Consider the following 20,381-nt stretch of genomic DNA (forward strand, 5'->3'; position numbering starts at 1 on the left):
TCTTAGAACTGCTTTTGCTGTATCCCATAAATTCTGGCATGTCGTATTTTCATTTTCATTTGTCTCCAGGTATTGTTTGATTTCTTCTTTGATTTCTTCATTAACCCAGTCATTGTTCAGTAGCATTTTGTTTAATCTCCACGTATTTGTGGCTTTTCTGATTTTCTTCCTATAGTTGATTTCTAGTTTCATACTGTTGTGGTCAGAAAAGATGCTTGGTATTATTTCAATCTTCTTAAATTTATGGAGACTTGTTTTGTGGCCTAATATGTGATCAATCCTGGAGAATGTTCCATGTGCATTTGAAAAGAACATGTATTCTTCGGTTTTTGGATGGAATGCTCTGTATATATCTACTAGGTCCATCTGTTCTAGTGTGTCGTTTAAGGCCAACGTTTCCCTATTGATCTTCTGTTTGGATGATCTATCTGTTGGTGTAAGTGGAGTGTTAAAGTCACCTACTATTATTGTGTTACTGTCTATTTCTCTTTTTATGTCTGTTAATAATTGCTTTATATATTTAGGTGCACCTACATTGGGTGTGTAGATATTTACAAGTGTTATATCCTCTTGTTGGATTGTTCCCTTGATCATTATGTAATGCCCTTGTCTCTTTTTACAGTTTTTGTTTTAAAGTCTATTTTGTCTGATATGAGTACTGCTACCCCAGCTTTCTTTTCATTGCCATTTGCGTGGAGTATCTTTTTCCATCCCTTCACTTTCAGGGTAAAACTTCATTTAATTCTGCTTTTTTGTGGAGTGAGTCATCCCTGTCCTCAGCACAGCCTGGTGTCCAGAGGAACTCTGAGTCAACCTCTCAAGAAAGTAAACCTCCTATCTTCTGTTGAGTTAAGGCACCATGGAATGGGGTAGGGATTAGCGGGGAGGAAGGATCCCACTGTTCTTTATAAAACTTGCACAACGAATTCCGGTTCTAGCCCCACTCTACCTCTGCTTTCAGATGTATGGCAGCCTTAGTTCCAGAGCCTTTCCAGGGACTATGAGGTGAACAGGTTCACTCTGGCTGGCTCTACCCCCTCCAAAAAATTTAGGTATTAATCTTCTCAGTTGTGGTAAGTCAGTTATCACTCATCCATCGGCTTTCCACTTTCTGAAGTTTTGTTGACATCCTCCTTCAGCAGGGATCTCTTTTCCTGTTTGCTTTGTCTTTATGGGTTTATACCTTTTTTATTCCTTCACTGTCATTTTAATGAGGTATCTGGAGTGAGTGGAGAAAAACATGTGTTCAATGCACCATGTTTAATCAGAAGTCTCCTTACCATTAGTTCTTAACATGTACAGATGTAATGAACATATATTCTAAGTAGGAAAAGTCCAAGTATAGTTATGGGCAATTCCATAAGACTTAGATACAAGTACAATAATAGGACAACTGTACCTAACTTTCATTGAGTGCTTATATGTGCTAAGCAGTCTTTCAAATGCTTATGTGTATTGCGTATATTACATATTTATCCTCACAACAACCCCATGGGATGAGTGCTGTGATTCAACCCCTAGCAGTCTGCCTCCAGATCCCTATATCATTTTCTAATTTTTTAAAAAATTATTTAATTATTTATTTATTTTTCCCCCAAAGCCCCAGTAGATAGTTGTATGTCATAGCTGCACATTTTCCTAGTTGCTGTATGTGGGACTCGGCCTCAGCGTGGCTGGAGAAGCGGTGCATCGGTGTGCGCCCAGGATCCGAAGCCGGGCCGCCAGCAGCGGAGTGCCTGCACTTAACCGCTAAGCCACGGGGCTGGCCCCCCTATATCATTTTCTTTTCTTTCTTTTTTTTTTTTGTGAGGAAGATCAGCCCTGAGCTAACATCCATGCTAATCCTCCTCTTTTTGCTGAGGAAGACCGGCTCTGAGCTAACATCTATTGCCAATCCTCCTTTTTTTTTTTTTTTTTCCCCAAAGCCCCAGTGGATAGTTGTATGTCACAGTTGCACATCCTGCTAGTTGCTGTATGTGGGACGCGGCCTCAGCATGGCCGGAGAAGTGGTGCGTCGGTGCACACACGGGATCCGAACCCAGGCCGCCAGTAGCGGAGCATGCACACTTAACCGCTAAGCCACGGGGCCGGCCCCCCATATCATTTTCTAAGCTACAAATTCATCTTCTTTTCAATTTGTCAGGTCTCTTGTCAATCCCTATTTATTGTTAAGTTATACAGGAGGTTTTTCACGTAGATTTTGAACATTTACAGTGCATTATCTGATGTGGCAAAGCTAGCATCACTTTTGATGTATCTCTTTGAGGATACATTTTGGAGGTAGAACAGAGTAGTCTATGACAAATTTTAAAGCATAGTCACTTAAACTGGGAAGCCTGGCAGGTGTTTATTTTATAATACAGACAGATGGGCATTTCCTCTTAAAGAAAGCAGTTATCATCTGTAATGAGAGGTCAAAAAGAAGGAATTTGAAATCCCACATTAGTAACATAAAACTTTAAAGCGCCTGTTTAAATGAAACATGATATCTGCAAGAGTTTAACATATTAAATCACTGATGGCCTTGAACTCCCTAATTCAGAGATTTTAGTACCAGGCTCATTATCACTACAATGCTACCATCACTCCTGTGGATAATTCTTTGTGAGATAAATATATACATATTTTATTATATTATATATATATAGTGTGTATATATATATATATATTCCTTTCAAATCTTTACTGCCTCTCGATTCCTTGACCACCTGTCTTCACACGATCTTGTGTCCTCTGCTGTCTCAGCTCCCCCCTCTCATGATCATTCCCTGCACCCTGACATTAGAGCCTCTCTGCTAATTTTAATTTCAAGCCTCCCACTCTCCAACCCATCTCCTATCGTTTCAGGTCATTCTCTATAGTACCTAAACTCCAACAATTCTTCAACCTGATCAGAAACACCAGCCTATTCACCCTACCATCTTTTCACCACTCTCCACCCATCTCACAGCCTTACTTCTTACCCTGTCTGAAATTATATGCCTTCTTTGTTTCTACCCTCACCTACTTTGCCTATCTCTCCCCACCATTCTTGCTTGGCCAAATCTCTGTCCTGGTTAATCCCAAACTGCATGTGAGCAACTGAATAAGGCTGGAGAAAAATGCACAACCATATTGACTGGTCTCACTATAAATTCATGACCACTCACTCACTCAGGTGGGCCCTTAGTAGTGCCTGGGAACTTTACTGTGTTTCCCTAGTCAAATCCCTCTCCCACACTCATAGGCTACTATTTTACCTCTCTTCCTCTCTCCTCCTCCCTCTCAAACTCCCCCCTCATTATTCCGTTAATGACTACATTAGCTAGAGTAGGCTAAACTGCAATAACAAATAGAACCCCAAATGTTATGGCTCCAACTCACTAAAAATTTATAACTTGCTCACATAATAATCCAGAGTGGGTGTTCCAGGTCATGGACAGCTCTCCTTCATCCAGGCACCTTCTTTCTGGTGAATCTGTCAACCCCAGGGGCTGTGGTCATCTGCATAATCCAGCTGGCAGAAGGGAAAAACACATGAAGGAGGCACACTGGCCTGGCAGTGCCAGACACCATTTCTGCTCATATTCCATTAGCAATAACTTAATACATGATCATAGCTCACTGAAAGAGAGGCTGAGAAAAATAGTCTGTGTGCCCAGGAAGAAGGGGAGAATAAATTGTGATGGACAATTAACAGTCTGCCAAAATGATCTTGTTTCTTATTTCACTGAGAAAATAAAAGCAACTAGAAAAGAACTTCTACTTTGTCCCACTATCAAATTCACAAGCCTACTTTGGTATGTCCCATTTATGTGAGGACTGGAGGGATTATATTTCTAGGCTGTCCCTGATCACAAAAGGGCAGTTTCCAAGCTTTCAATTAGAACAACACGGTCATAATGACCACACCGCCTAATCACAAAATTCAAACATACCTTCTTTCCTTGTGCTTTTCACCGTCTGTGGTTTTGGATATTGCTGATCATCATTCCTTCCTGCCTCTGCCTTTGTGAAACTCCACTTTACCTTGCTTCGGTGATTCTGCATTACCCCGGTTCTTCTCCTCCCCCTTTCTTCGCTGGCTTCTCTCATCTAGATTAGATCCCTTCTTGATTTGTTGGCTTCTCTCATGAAGGTCAGAGATTCTCAAACTTTAATGTCACACAAATCACCTGGGGTTCTTGTTAAATTGAAGATGCTGATTCAGCAGGTCTGGAGGGGTGGGGGAGGGCTGAGATTCAACCTTGCTAACAAACTCCCTGGAGATGCTGTGCTGCTGGGCCATTGACCACACTTTGAGTAGCAAGGTTCTAAGGAAGATGTTCTCCAAGATTCTGCCCTTTGTTTTCTTCTTTTCTCTCACAGTGGTATCACTGCAAGGCTGATAACTTCCCAATCTATTTTCTATTTCAATCCTCTTTCCCATACTTCAAAACTTTTATGTCTAACTTCTTAGCGTCCACTTCTATCTGGTTGTCTTGACAACTTTTCAAACTCTTAAAATGTCCAAATCTAAACTGATCTCTCAAAAAGCAGTTCCTGCTATCTCTTATTGTTTCTTTTCTATCTTTTATAATATCTCCAAACTCAAAACTTCCACTATCTTTGATTTTTTTCTCTTCCTTCTTATATTAACCTTCATACACAGCCTCATGCTATCCTCTCTTGCTGTAAACCAATTAATCAATTGCCAAATTCTGTTGATTCTGCTTCCACATCATCTTTCAACGAAGCTCATTCAAATTCCTCCTGCACTACCTTTAGTTCAGACCCATCATTACCTTTCAACTGGCCTATTGCACGTCTATCTGGCAAGTTTCCCATCTCCAATTTCTATATCCCTTCACAAAGAGATCAAAAAGTCTCGCTTTTCTTCCCCAAAACTTTTAAACCGTGAAAACTAAAAGTACTGAAATAAATACAAATTTTTCCACTTTACATCCCAGGCCCCATTCTCCTTTGTCTCTGCCATTTCTCAACATGCCCCAGAATCTTACCATTTGCTTTTTCCTGAACATGACGTTCACTGATTCATATTCTCATGCTATACCTTCTTGCTGGAAAACCATCCCCATCTCCTTCAAGGTCAATACCAAATGCCTCCTTCCTCCATGCTGCTTCTTTCTTGACCCCCCAGATATGAGCAGTTCTTGGATCTTCTGCAGTACTCTTTTGTATTTTTCACACAGCACCTATCATGGTTTGTCTTTTATTACAACTGTTTTATTTTTGTTTTATTCCTTACTCTCTGAAGACAAGGATAACATCTTCAACTCCCCTTTGTAACCCTGTAGCATCTTACCTATGGGGGTGTGTGTGTCTAGTATTAGTTGAATCAAAGTGATTTAGGGAGATAATACGATGCTGTGGTAAGCAGCACAGAATTCGAAAATCAGGACAGCTGGGTTCCAGCTCTGCCACTTATTAGCCGTGAGGCTTTGGGTAAGTTACTTAACTCGGCTTGTAAAATGAGAATCCCACTACCTGATGGAGCGCCAAAGGAGGTAACGTCCAAGTGTTGTGTAACTCTACAGAGAACTGAGCAACGTTCGTTATTTTCCATACTGTGGCCTGATGTAGTCTCGCTATTCAAATCTTGATTTGCAGGACCATCCCTACTTCACTAACAGGAGGTCGAGCCCCGACAGGCTGGGAACCCGGGCCACCAGGTCACGGCCCTTTTCCACTCCAGGGCCGTCTATCTGCTCTCCACCATGCAGGTGAAGCTGCCGACTGCTGGTGAGTGGCTGGGAGTCCTATTCTCTCGGGAGGCTTCCCTCCTTCCACCCATTCTGGGAAAGCCCTTCTCTTCCCGCTAACCCCAAAGACCGCGCCGCCGCAGCCTACGTGAGACGTTTGGACCCTGCCCGGCCCCCGTAGCTCCCCTTCTCCAGCAGGTGGTTCTGGTCCTCTCCCCCAACTCAGGGCGCTCACGTCACCGGCGAACCTCTACCCACGCGCCAGCGCCGCAACCAACCGAGAAAATAAACAAACCCCCCGCGCGGCGGCTGGCGCGCCGGCCCCGCCCCCGCCCCGCCCCGCGGCTCTCACACCGCCCCCTCCGCCGGGACTTCCCTCCCGCCCTCGGCTCGCAGCCGCGCTTTCCCCGCCCCTCACCGCAGCCTGCAGCCGCGCTCCGCCCAGCCCGGCCGGCCCCGGCGCCCCGGGGCCCGCTAGTGCCCGGCGCCCGCTCGCGACCCCCGCCCGGTGCGAGCCTGTCCCCGCCCCTCGACACTTGACCCAGCCCCGTCCCAACGCCCAGTGCGGTCGCCCCGGGAGCGGCGGCGGCGGGGGGAGGCGGGAGAGAAGGGCCGAGCCGGCGGCCGGGGAGGCCCGGTGAGTACGCGGAGGGCGGGCCGTTTGGCGGGGGTCCGCTCCGGCGTCCCTGAGGCGGTCGTGACGGCTCGGCCGCGCTGCTCCGTGCGCCTCGTGCTCGGCGGCTGGGGACTCGGCCTGAGGCGACGGGCCTCGCTGGCCGGAGGCTCTGGGCAGAGGGTGCGGGAGGGCCGCTTCTCAGAAAGGGCCGCGGCCCCGACGCGCCGCGCAGGGCTCGGGGGCGGCGGAGAGAGACCCGCGCGGACCCCAGGCCCCGGCCGTGGCTGCGCCTCCCAGACCCCGCGGGCGCCGGGGCCCGGGGCCACGGTGGTCGCGGGGCCGCCGGCTGACAGGTGCCGCCGCCCCCTCCCCGCCGCGGGCATCGCACTCCCTCGCGGGGTGTCGGGCGCTCGGAAATTTCTGGAGCGACAACCTGACTCGCTGTTTTCCCCCTTTCAGGTTTTCGAAGCCGCTTCTCTGCCCGAGTTAGGTCTCGCACAGCCCTATTTCTTTCTCTGTGTACTTTGTGCGACGAAGTTTTGGCGCATCGGTTAACAGCCTGTAGGTGAAATTTGCCTTTCCTTCATGAATGAGGTATAGTGAACTACTTTTGAAGAAAGTGCTCTTCCTCTTCCCCGCTGGCTATGCAAAAGTGTGGAGACGAGTTTTGGATTTTGTTTTTTGCTGTTATTGTTTGGAACAAGGAGACTCGCAGACTTTTTGTCAGATCTCTAGCATTTAGGGTGCTTAGTGGATATTGGATAGTAATGACAAAAATGGTTTATTAAATTGATTATGTTTTCTCTCCAGCTGCTTTTACATTTTTAATTCTTAGCCGGATTTTACAACTGAGTAGGTGCTACGGCTGTCATTAGAAGCACTAGTGAAAGATCGTCTTTTTTTTTTGCTGAAAAGCCAGTGAAATTTTTTCTACACCATTCAGTATTGTCTATTTCTTTATGTAGTAAATGTGCTCGTGATTGTAACCGGAATCCTCAGTTTAATAAATTTGACTTGCAGCTATCAGAATATTGGAGGAACTTGACGGCGAATTAAAATATTAAAAATCTTTAATCTGTGGAAATACAGATTTTTTCCCTCAACAGGTTTATAACACTGTAGTTGATATTAGTCAAATTCTGATCAATGGGAGATTTTCTTAATTGTCATAAATGGTTTAACAAACTTATCTATAAGATACCAGTATAGTGGCTTCGGTCTATGGACTAAAAGCAAGAACCTAGAAGTTGACTCAAAGAACGTTGGGGCAAATGAAAATACACGTGCTTTATTCATGGGAGAGTCCCTTAGGTTCTCACTCAGCACCTGCTTGTAGGTTTTGGTTAGATTTTTTCAGCCCATGGAAAGGGCTGAAGGCCCTTTAGAGACTGCAGGTTGGAGAGGAGGGGCAGTATTTAACTATGAAGACAAAATGGAATTTAGGGCATATCCATTAAGTTTGTGTGGTTTGTTTTCAATAAGTGTGTTGGGAGCAAAGTTTTGGTATGCACTTGGCACTTATTGGTTATGCACCTTAGTTTATAAGAAGCCAAAGTGAAAGATACTGTTTAGTTGTGTTATTTGAGGAACAGAACATGAAATAATACAGTTTAAAAAAATTTCACCAGGTATTAAATCACTGATACTCAGTGCCGTTTCATCTTACACTGTTTTTTTAAAGTCTAAGTTACATTTCAGCGAGGCCACACTAATTGGCATCTCCATTGTTTTACTTTCTTTTTTGATCAGACTAACTGGTTGATAGTGTTAATGGAAGATGGCTGTCATTCATTTTATAAAAAGGGATATATTTGGTTGTTCTTGACTGAGAATTTTATACATATATCAGTTTTGAAGTGCCCTAATTGTGGTTCCGTGGACTGAGGTATGGCTACGGCTACCATCTTTCTTGACCCTAGAGAGGTTTTAGCCTAGAGGGGTGATGTAATAGTGGCCCTGGTCCTCAGAAGCTTGGTAGAGGACACCAAGAGTACCAGCCATTTAGAAATCCTGCTCTTGCAGTTTAGGCTATTCAGTAGTTTACTGAAGCGCCTGATGTAGCCTAATTCTTTTTAATCAACACTTTAAAACCAATGTTGTTTTCTAAACAAATATGTTTCCTAAACAAAATTAGTTGTGGTGATAATCAGTTGGTAGAATGGCACTTATAATGAAACAACTTTGAATGGGTAATAATCCTTGTTAATTCACAGTTGCATTATGGGAATTGGGGATTAGCTACAGCGCGCTTTGCATTTTCTTTTGCTGTCCATTCTACTTTAGAGCACATCTTTCAGTGCATAAATAACTGTGTACTTGGGGAATGTAAATATTAAAAAAACAACCCAAATTCAGTAAATTTATCTTTTGCATGCCAGGTCCTGTGGTATTTGTTAGGGATAGAAAGAAGAGGCCCTTGCCTTTCAGGATGTTGAAATCAAGGTTGTAGGGGGGTAGGCGTGACAGTAAACAGATAATTTTAATGGAACCCATTCAGTAATAAAAGTACATATGAAGTGCAGAAATATAACAGAGGAAGGAAGGATTAATTTGAGGGGCAGATCAGAGAAAGCTTCATAGAGATGCTAGCACTTGAGCAGGATTTTGAGGAATGAATACAAGTTTTAAGTGGAAGAGATAGAGGGCAGTTTAGGCAAAGGGAACAGCATATATGTATGAACACGTAAAACTAAACGTGTGTTCAGGAAATTTTGAGTAGTTTGTTTTGTTGGAGCACAGAATCTGAGGAAGGACAGTTGTTACAGAAAGCACTAACATATACTGTAGTATTTAATAAGTCAGATAAGTGGCATATTGAGTATGTCTAAAATGGAGACTTCACTGTAATTTAACATTGCTGTGATCTCAAATATAGAGGAATTAATAGTTTTTACTAATGGTAGTCATTAAGAAATTATTACATTTATTGTAATAATACAATACATTTATGTATTGTAATAATACATTTATGTAATATTAAAAATTATTACATTTGTATGTGATGAGCTGCCTGCATATTTGTATTTGTGATCTTATTTGTGTTTCTTGTGCATTTTGACCTGAGTGATTTGTTTTTAAATTATCTTGTGAGTTTTCTTTTGTCTTCCTTCAACTACTTAAGTTAGCTTTTAAATTATTTTTTAAAAAAACTCAAAGGAAAGAGAGGAAACATATGAAATAATCATTAGATTTCTGGAATAAAAACCTAATTTGTGTAGTATATTTTAGTAATATGTAAATGTCTGTTTCATGTACAGCACTAGCCACCACATTCCTAGACTGACTAATGTAGGTAGCTTAGTGTGGATGTCTGGTAAACTTTATTTTTTGCGTTGTATACTTTAATTATGTTCATATCATTTAAGTGTATATACATGTCTGAGATTTTAAAAGACTGTGGAAAGGGAAAATATAAGGGGGAGGGAGAAGAGCTCTGTTTGAATCTATTTATTCTAATATCTCTTAGATATGATTGTAGATGGAGATGCAGAAGTTTAGGACACAAGACTGAAAGAATACTAACCCTAGCTATGCCCTGAAATAGTATCTGTAAAAAGCCTGATTTTTCTTTTTTTTTTTTCTTTTTTCCCCCAAAGCCCCAGTAGATAGTTGTATGTCATAGTTGCACATCCTTCTAGTTGCTGCATGTGGGACGCGGCCCCAGCATGGCCGGAGAAGCAGTGCGTCAGTGCGCACCCGGGATCCGAACCCGGGCTGCCAGCAGCGGAGCACCCGCACTCAACCGTTAAGCCACGGGGCCGGCCCCAAGCCTGATATTTTCATGGTCTGGCTGTGTATCCCCTTTTCTCCTCAAGGTTTAAAAAAAAATTACAGATGAATTCCTGGATTGTATAAAGTGACTATCTTTATGCAAATTCTGAAAAATTTGTTAAGGAAGGTAATGTTTTCTTAAAAACATGCAACATAGTCTTTGACAGTTGCTCTCTGTCGTTTGTCTTCTGCATGGCTAACATAAAGGACCAGAGACATCTAATTGTCCCAAAACTGGGAGGAGATCTACAGTGTCTATGTAAAGCTGGGTGGAAAAAAATGTGTTACATTTTTTTAATAGTACATGATTAGGATAGGTAAAATAAAATATAAAGTATTAGGAAAGATACTAGATTTTGAATTTATATAAAACTTGAAAATTTTTTCCAGGTTTCTAATTAGAAAACTGTGCTTGCTTCCATGAACATAAATTTTTAAATAACAGGTTTATCCATGAAATAAGAATATACAATTCCTGATCCAAACTTTTTTTTTGTGAGAAAGATTAGCCCTGCACTAACATCCATGCCAATCCTCCTCTTTTTGCTGAGGAAGACTGGCCCTGGGCTAACATCCATGCCCATCTTCCTCCTTTTTATATGGGATGCCACCACAGCATGGCTTGACAAGCAGTGCATCAGTGCACGCCTGGATCTGAACCCTGGGCTGCTGCAGCAGAGCGCGCGCATTTAACTGCTATGCCACCAGGCTGGTCCCCTGATCCAGGCTTTTAAATGATGCTTTCTTCGTATTGAATCTCCACTGAAATTTTGTTTGGATGAGTAGGTAGTAAAAACAAACCGTTTTTGTTGTATAACCTATTCAATAATTTATAACAGTTGAAATTATTTTTAAAGGATCTAAAAGCTTTTCTCGTGGAAAATGTAATGCAAAATTTCTTGTGATAAAATGAAAAGAGTTCAAATTCAATTGGACTTTGTAACTTCAAGTGTTTAAAATAATGATGCAGCTCTGATTTGCAGAAAGCATATGCGTTGTTTGAGCAGTCACCTTGCAGCTAGATTTTTATGCGATTAAAAAGCCATGTCACTGACAAATGGGGGGCAGTGTCTGCTGTTTGTGAATATAGAGATTTCAGGAGCAGCTGCTGCTCACTGAACTGCGTGCCTTGCGTTTTGGGCACCGAGAACACAAACTCTTCCAGCAGTTCACTGGCCTGTCTACCATGATGGGCAGCAGTGCATTGTGCAGTTGTCTGATGAAGTATATTTCCAGGGGCTTGAGCACTTCCCTTGTCACAACTGACAAATAGCTGCCCAGCACCATGTGCAGGAGCTGTCCTCTGGGGAGCACCAGATGAGGCTGTTTGCATCTAGTGGTGACTGACCCAGAGTCTCTGAATTCTTCTGAGTTTTCTTGGTTGCCCCAAGAACTAAGGGAAACTTTATCTGAGGATACACTGGTAAGGAAGCTTTGCCCTATACAAAGAAAGGAAATTTCTATGAGCTTTGGAGATATGTTTTAGAACAGACATTTGTGAACATTTCACTCATGCAGAACAATCCAAGTATGAAATTCACAGTTTTGATATCAGTCCTAGAATGAAAAAGAAATTTGTCTATGTAAGATACCAGTCATGATAAGATTAGGTTATACTGCAATAACAATCTGAAAGTCGCAGCACCTTAAAGCAGCAAAGTTGCTTTCTTGCTCAAGCTACATATCCATTACAGGTTAGTAAGGAGACTTTGTTCATGTTAGTTTCAGATTCCATCAGACCTGACTGATGGAGACTCCATCTCAACATATGCTTCTGCAGTCACAGAAGCAGGGGAAAGAGAACATGGTGAGCCATGTTCTGGCTTTTAAAGCTTTTTAAAGCTTGTGTTTCACTGGCCAAAGTAAGTCACATGGTCATGCCTGCATTCAGCAGGAGAGTGATACATAATTCTCCTTCAGGGCTGGGCAGTGGATATTTGTGAACAGCCACCACATGCAATTTATAGTCCCAGCAGTTAAAATTAAATATGATAATAGTTGCTGAACAACTGTGTAGGATTATTGTACCTAAAGTGCCCAAAGCAACTAAAGCTTATAGGATTTTAACATGGCATGTTGAAGTTGAAGCAGAATTAGTGTTTTCCATAATATTTTTGAGTCTGGAATTTCTTTTTCATTTTGTAATATTTTCTCCCTTGTAATAACTTACAAAGCTCATGCTTGCAGGAAAGATTTAAGTCTAAAAATATGTCAGCATTTATCAGGGTGATGTCATCTCTATATGTCATGGTATTTTATCTTGATTTGCATATATCTGAGCATAGGAGCAATAGGTCTTAACATGGTATTATAATAAAAATACTTTGATTTAATAACTACTAGATGACATCATCACATATCAACTCTTATTTTGGCTTTTCTTCATTGTTTAACAAAAAACTGAAAGATTTCCAGATAATTTTCTGGATTCTTTTTTTTCTTTTTTTCTTTCTTTCTTTTTTTTTTGCTGAGGAAGATTAGCCCTGAGCTAACATCTGTGGAAGTCCTCTATTTTGTATATGGGTCGCCACCACAGCATGGCTGACAAGTGGTGTAGGTCCACATCCGGGATCCGAACCCAAGAACCCTGGCCGCTGAAGTGAAGCGTGCTGAACTTAACTGCTACGTCACGGGGCTGGCCCCCAATTTTCTGGATTCTTAGGTTAAGATGGAAGATTGAACACATGCTTCTCATTTTTGTTCTCTCCTGAAAATATACTGTAGTGTGTGGTTAGCTTTCAAATTGGACCTTAATGATCCTTACCTTCTAGTATTCACTCTTTTGTGTAGTCCCCTCTCACGCTGAATAGGGGGGACCTGTGTAAACAATTGGATATTGTGGAAATGACAGTAGCTATTTCAGATATGAGCACTGTGACTCGAGACAGACATGATAAAACTATAAAGAAAAACAAAGAAATAAGTAACGCAAAAATCAGGTTGTTTCTTGGCAGGGGAGTTGGGGGGATGCTGCTGGGGAGAGGCAAGGAGTGGGTTAATGTTCTGTTAATCTTAATGCTGGATACTTGGAATGTTCATTTATTTTTTTAAACTTAATATTTTATCCAGTTGTGTGCCTGATACATTTCAAAATAAAAAACAAATTTCTGTTTCACAATCTATTAAAATCTGTTTCTTTTTGAATTGAAAGAGTGCTTCTAGTAGTTACAAGGCTTCTTAATTTGAACTTGCAGAGTAAGGCTCAGCAAATTTAGGTTTATTTAGATCCTCATTTTGCCACTAACTTGGAGAATGACTTTAGGCAAGTCACTTAATCATTCTAAGCACCAGTTGCCTCATCTTTAAAACTAAAAGATTTGGGTTAGATATTACTAGAGGACCTTTAATATCTTGTCTAAGCCTAAAAGGTTCTTAAAAAGCTGAGAGAGGTAGGGTGCATTGAGACTAGTGAACTAAAGATAATGTGGAAGGTGATTTTGAAAAGTTTCCTTTGGTTGAGGGAATTTAAGTTCTATATTTTGCTATCAGTTTTGTGACTTAGTAGCAGTCTCTACAATCAAAGTTAAGTCATCATTTTGTATATGATAAGAGAGGTCTTCCTTTTCTACTCCTTTTTTTTCCTGTCTTGTAAGTTGGGGATAAACATGTAGTTGGACTAAGGGTCTCTGTGTGCAGTGAAAAATGATATTCCTACTTTTCCATTGTAAACCATACTTATTTAGGATGTTTTCCATAAATATGTATATATTACAGCAGTATATTTAAAAGAGAGAGGAAAATCACGCATTTTTGAAAACCGTATATGGAAAAATGAATATAATGTACTAGTGTTAGTCTTGCAATAATTGTCCATGAGATCTCAATATATCATTTTTCTATTTTATATTATACAATTTTATGTTGTTTACTTTAAAAAGTATGTTATTGCCAATAGGACTGTGGGTATGAATCCAAATATTACTAAATCCAGCATGAGGAGAAATGTATATGTATGTGTATACACACAAACACATAATTGTTGTTCAAGAATCTAGAACAAATTCTGAGCATGTTTACTCATCTGCCTCCTCTTATCCCTTCCCACAGGAATTATTCTTGACAGAAATATTTTAAAAAAGAAATTTTTACAATGGCCTCAGCAGTACTTAGTTCTGTCCCCACTACTGCTTCTCGTTTTGCCCTGTTACAAGTGGATAGTGGCAGTGGTTCTGATTCTGAGCCTGGAAAAGGCAAAGGTCGGAATACTGGAAAGTCTCAAACAAGCAAATCAACTACAAATGAGAAAAAGAGAGAGAAAAGAAGAAAAAAGAAGGAACAGCAACAGAGTGAAGCAAATGAGGTAACAGTTATAAATATTTGTGTCTGCTTTCCCAGTAGACTATAAGCATCATGAGGACAGGTACTATCTTGTTGATCCTTGTATCTATAGTACCTGGTCTGTAGGTACTTGGTGAATATGACTTGAATGAATGGATATAAATTTGTGTGTATTTAGAGTCAAATGTAATGAACATTTTTTTTTTGGTGAGGAAGATTAGCTCTGAGCTAACATCTGTTGCCAAGCATCCTCTTTTTGCTGAGGAAGATCAACCCTGGGCTAACATCCATGCCCATCTTCCTCTACTTTATATGTGGGACACCTACCACAGCATGGCTTGATAAGCGGTGCATAGGTCCACGCCTGGGATCTGAACCTGTGAACCCCATGGCCGCTGAAGCGGAGCATGCAAACTTAACCACTACACCACTGGGCCGGCCCAGATGAACATTTTTTAAATGCCTTTATTTTTTTCTGTCTATGGAAGCTTACATGCTCATTCCAAAAAGTTTCTGAAAACAAGGAAGTCTGAAAAGGAAACAAAGGTCATTTGTAAATATAACTGGAGATATAACCAATTCATATTTTGGTATGTGTTTTCTGTACATGTATATAAGTTTATATGAATATATAGATATATCTATATATTCATATTTTACTTCAACAAAAATGGGATTAGATAATAGACTTTTATAACTGGCTTTTTAAAAAATTAGCCATGAGCAGTTTTCTGTATGAATAAATAAAGATCTACATTATTTTAAATGACTCCACATTATTTAATTGTATGACTATAGCATACTTTACTTAATTGAACCCTTGTGATAAACATTTAGGTTGTGTCTTATTTTTTTACTATTATAGACAGTGATCCTATGATTAGCCTTGAACATACATTTTTATGCATTTCATGGTCATGTCTTTCTTAAGGGTAATAGGTGCATGGCAGGCCCTTCTCCCCTAGACATTCTTAGCATGAGTTACATGACCACTATTTAATGTGTCCATTTGTTTTTAAAGGAAATGATGAAAAACAACTCTAGCCTGTGTTTGTTTTTTAATAGAAGGAGTGGTCAGGTATATAAGGACCTTTCTCAATATCATTTATTGAGAGAAGTGGTAAAAGTGCTTTTTTCTGCTTATATTCATTTTATGATGTCTCAAGACTTAGAAAAAGCCTTTTTAATTTGTTTATTTCTATTACCATTGCTTTCAAAATATCTCTTTAAAATGCTGCCACACAGAGAGTAATTTTAAAAGAAAAGACATTTTCCCTACCATATAAACTTTCAGACGTCCAGTCTTTCAGAACTTTTGATTGTCCACCATTTTATTTTTGGAATTGAAGATGGTGTGTAGGAACAGAAAATAAGGTAATAGTGGAGTTTATATTAGAGAATAGGAAAACATGTAACTGAGAATGAGCCTGAGGATCCTTGCTTTCTACTTCCATGGCTATGGTTCTGTCGGTCTTTACTTGCTGTGAAGTAAAGCAACAGTCTCCCTGCCAGTGTTTTCTCTTCAGCAGCATCTCCTCCTCTATGTTCTTTCCACAGCAGAAACCAGCTACTTAAAGTGTTTGTATCTCATCACTCCCTTTTGCAGAACAATCTATTGATTATCAATTAAAATTGTTCATCCTTGACTTACAGCCTCTTTATTAGTTTCCTAGGGCTACCGTAACAAAGTGCCACTAACTAAGTAGCTTAATACAACAGAGATTTATTGTCTCTAACAGTTCTAGAGGCTAGAAGTCCAGACCAAGTGTCAACAAGGGCCATGGTCTCTCTGAAACTCTGAGTAGAATCCTTCCTTGCCTCTTCATACTTGTGTGGCCATACGTCCTTGGCATTCCTTGGCTTGTGGCTGCATCACTCCAGTCTTTGCCTCTGTTGTTACATGGCGTTCTCTTTGTGTATCTTTCTCTTCACCTCTTCTTATAAGGACACCAGACATATTGGATTAGGGCCCACCCTAATTCAGTATGACCTTAACTTGATTACATCTGCAAAAACCCTGTTTCCAAATAAGGTCGTATTCACAGACATCAAGGGTTAGGCCTACAACATAGCTTTTGGGGGAATACAATTCAATCCATTACAGCCTCTCAATATTTTTCTCCGTTGTTTCAACTGTCGAGTCTCAGGTTATTCTTATTGTTGGGAGTGGCTTGGCCAGTACAGTTTTAGTTCATTATGTTGCTTTGGAGACTAGGCTCTGTATTTTTCAGGACTAGCAAAGCAGTTGCTGGAGTTGTGTAAGCTGGCTTCTCTTGCTATTTTAACTTTTAAATTTGTAAGCTGTTAAAGTCTTTTTGAACCCTATTGTTTTGCATTTTAAAAGCACACTTGTTATCCTTTTTTTTTTTTTACTCCTATGAACTTCTTCCCTTGAGCAAAGCAGAATCATTAAAATGGTGGATAATAGAGTACAGTCCATTTTCACTTTTTAAATTATTTCATCTAGAAATCCACCAGCATTATCTCAAATGCTGGTGGAATTAATATTCTACAAAGATTACAAAAAACACAAATAGTGACTTCGTGCGTTAGCATAATGAATATTTGGAATAGTATTTAGAAGTATAAAAATATTATTGATTTCTTAACTTCCAAAAAATCATTGGTATCCCAGGATTGGTAAACTGAATTTAATATATTTTTTGTTTGTTTCATAGCTCAGAAATCTTGCTTTTAAGAAAATTCCCCAGAAATCATCCCATGCCATTTGTAACGCTCAACATGAGCTTTCATTACCAAACCCAGTACGGAAGGATTCACGAGAAGAAAATTGGCAAGAGTGGAGACAAAGAGATGAGCAGGTACAGCTAATTAAATCAAATTATTTTGCTTTGTTTTTCAATGAATTTATGCTTTTTTAAGATGGCAGTGTATCTGAGTCCGTGACACCACTGTTCTTTGGAGCATTTTGTATTGGATTAATTCACATGTGTTTGCTGCTTTTAATAAGAGGTCTGTTTTTTATCTACTAGAAAAGCAGATTGATACATTTATTATTTTTGTTAGTTTTGGCAATTCAAAGCAGTTATTTTGTGAGTTTTTAATTCATCTGCCTTTTTACAAATGAAGGAGAGATAGGGAAGGTAGAACAACAGGATTAAATTATTTCAAGTAAAACAATCACATTTTTAGGGCCAGAGATCTCTTGTTAAAAATATCCAGTGACAGTTTTGTTTAAAAAAGGAAAGACTTTGAGGGGAAACTTCCTTTTCAACTTGATGTAAAATAGTTTATGGCGTTTGTTTGTTTCTTTAACCTATTTACGTGATATTTTGTTCTTCTATGCCCCTGTTAAATAAATACTAAATAACCAGATTAAATAGATAATTTATTAAGACCAGTCAGTTTTTGTGTGTGTGTGGTGTGCAGGAAAATAACATATGATGTCTGGAATGTACTCTAGTAGATGCTGAATGTATGGGAAATAAATAGGTATGTATTTGCTTATCTATTAAACTGTCATTTGATCTATTGGGAATAGGTATTGTTCTAGCAGATGTTTGCCTTAATAAAGTGGCTATACCTATCATGCTTGGGTAACCGGTTTTAAAAGAATTAGATTATGCTAAACTATGCTCTTAACATAGACTATGTTAATTATAACGTTTTCTTTAGGATTTTGTTGTCCCTCAGGCTCATCATTACGATTGTCAATCATTACACTAGAGCTGTGCAAAAATGCTGTTCAACAGATAGTTCCAGGCATTGGTATACTGGATAAATCATCTTGTAGTATTCTCGCGGGGAGGGGGTTGATTTTTTTTTTCCTTCTATAGCATTCATTATGACAGATTATGCTGGTTTACTAATATAAATGTAATGATCTGCTTGTTTAAACAGTAATAGAATTTACCAGTGTCTTTACTGGAGAGAATTTCTCCCAGTGGCCCAAAGGGCACTGGAAAATTAATGAAAGAAAAATACTCAAATTTGCACCAAAATGAATTCTGTGTAGATCATTTTGAGAATGGGAACTTGAGGATGGATATTTTATTGCCCTTCTTTTTGCCCCCATGATTGCTACCAAAATGACCAGGTAATTATGAAAAGGAAATAGTCAGCTTGGCCCTGACCCTAAGGAAGAATGTCATCCAAGGGTCAGGAACTTTCTGCTGGATATTCTATTGATGGGTCACGTAGGAAACCGTGGTGTACCTTATTTGGAAGTCTCATTTGTAGGAAAATAATCAAGGTCATGGGTAGTAGAGTAGATCCTGGGATAATTACACTGACAAGTGAAGAAGAGATAAGGGCAAACCTTGGAACAGATGGAGAGTATACCACCTGGATTATGTTTTATTGTGTGGAATAATAGATTTTAAAAGTAGGGACCAGGTTGTGACCGTACTAGGCAGAAAGCATATAGTGTGGTGGGTGTTCTTCCTCACACAGTAGGGAAACAGCACTATGAGAAACTCCAGGTATTGAAGGCTGAGCCAGTCAAAAAGCTCAATATAGAAATCTTGCCTGTTATGTTGCTGCTTATTTTAAACACAAAAGAGAAATTGTGCTAAGATAAAGTTTCCTACTCCTGAATCACCAAAGTGATAATGTAAATTTACATCAGCTAGGTTTCAGCATAAAATCTGAGAGCTGACATTAAACAGCAGACAGCTGGACAGTATAGAAGCATTCAATCCGCTTACTTATGAGCAAACACTGGATCTTAGTTGATCTCATGTCAACCGAAGAAAAGTTTCTGCTACATAAAAGGAAAAGAACATTGTACTTAGTGTCCAAAGTGAAAGCATACCTGAAAAAGATTTGCTACAGGGAACAAAAGTTGATTTTAGATAGCACCTATTATATGCTTTAGTAAAAACCAAGGGGCTAGAACATTTTGTAAAAGTCAAGAGGATAGTAATGTAATCTAGATAATAGTCTGAGATGAAAAAGTGGTTAAGAGAAATCGAAAGGAGATGGGCGAAATAAAAAATTGGGGAAGTAAAATCTTAGCAGAATTAAGAGCTTCATTAGGACTAGAGAACAGAGTATACACTGAAGAAAATTGAGTCAGTTGTGTGAAGAAAAATTTGAGATAAATTTTGCCAATAAAATTGGTGTGCTAGATTGGAGCACAGGACTGAAATCCGACAGAGGCATAATTAGTGTCCCTGAAACAGGTAGAAGAGAGGCGGTCATCAAAGATAATGTTGATAGAAATTTTCCTAAGCTAGCAATTTTCCTAAGCTAGAAACTTGAATCTGAGCTTGAAAGAACTGAAGACTTTTTAAAGACTTTTTTTGAAAACTTTTAAAAAGTCTTTTTTTTTTTTAATAATTTTATTTATTTATTTAATTTTTCCCCCAAAGCCCCAGTAGATAGTTGTATGTCATAGCTGCACATCCTTCTAGTTGCTGTATGTGGGACGCGGCCTCAGCATGGCCGGAGAAGCGGTGCGTCGGTGCGCGCCCGGGATCTGAACCCCGGGCCGCCAGCAGCGGAGTACACGCACTTAACTGCCAAGCCACGGGGCCAACCCGAAAAAAGTCTTTTTAAAAGTTTTTAATTTTAAGAATGAGAAGCAAGGAAATAATAGTATAAGTAGATGCATGAGAGAAAACAGGTTACCTAAGGATGAAAAATCAGGCTGGCTACTTTAAAAGCGGGAATTAAAATGTTAGGACCAAGAATTCCATATCTAGCCAAGATGTCATTTGTGTGAATGCTAAAGAAATACATTTTCAGACATGAAGTGCTGAGAAAGAATACCACCATTATCTTTTCTGAAAATTTTTCTGAGATGTACTACTGCCAGTTAAAAGACAAATCTAAATAAAGAACACAATAATTGGAAAGCACTGGTGGTAAGAACTGAAGCTAGTTCAATACAGAATTAACTCTAAGTAGTGATTGTAAATGAGGTTATTAAAGAGAACATAACTCACTTGAAGAATTCATCTCAAATGAAATCCCTATTTATGAATATAAAAATTAGGAAGGAAATGGGTCAGAGGCGTCACAGGTATTTTGAAGTATTAAATATGAAATATTAAAATCTTTCAATATGAAAA

General features: G+C 39.7%; 1 protein-coding gene across 4 annotated transcripts in view; it reads left to right on the forward strand.

Annotated features, from left to right (window-relative positions):
• Positions 1-6,142: 6,142 nt before the first annotated feature.
• Positions 6,143-20,381, forward strand: part of GKAP1 (G kinase anchoring protein 1) — a 70,217-nt gene continuing 55,978 nt past the window's right edge. For 2 of the 4 annotated variants that reach the window (XM_087444393.1, XM_087444396.1), the window contains exons 1-4: positions 6,144-6,318; positions 6,757-6,891; positions 14,116-14,368; positions 17,025-17,168. In XM_087444393.1, coding sequence (XP_087300519.1) covers positions 14,159-14,368; positions 17,025-17,168 — 354 coding nt within the window. In that variant the 5' untranslated portion in view covers positions 6,144-6,318; positions 6,757-6,891; positions 14,116-14,158. Of the gene's footprint in view, positions 6,319-6,756; positions 6,892-14,115; positions 14,369-17,024; positions 17,169-20,381 lie in introns of all 4 variants that reach the window. The other 2 variants (XM_087444395.1, XM_087444394.1) reach the window with 2 other exon arrangements.

The sequence above is a fragment of the Ceratotherium simum genome, chromosome 20, assembly GCF_057802395.1.
Source record: "Ceratotherium simum simum isolate JZ-2026a chromosome 20, ASM5780239v1, whole genome shotgun sequence".
Lineage (NCBI taxonomy): Eukaryota > Metazoa > Chordata > Mammalia > Perissodactyla > Rhinocerotidae > Ceratotherium > Ceratotherium simum.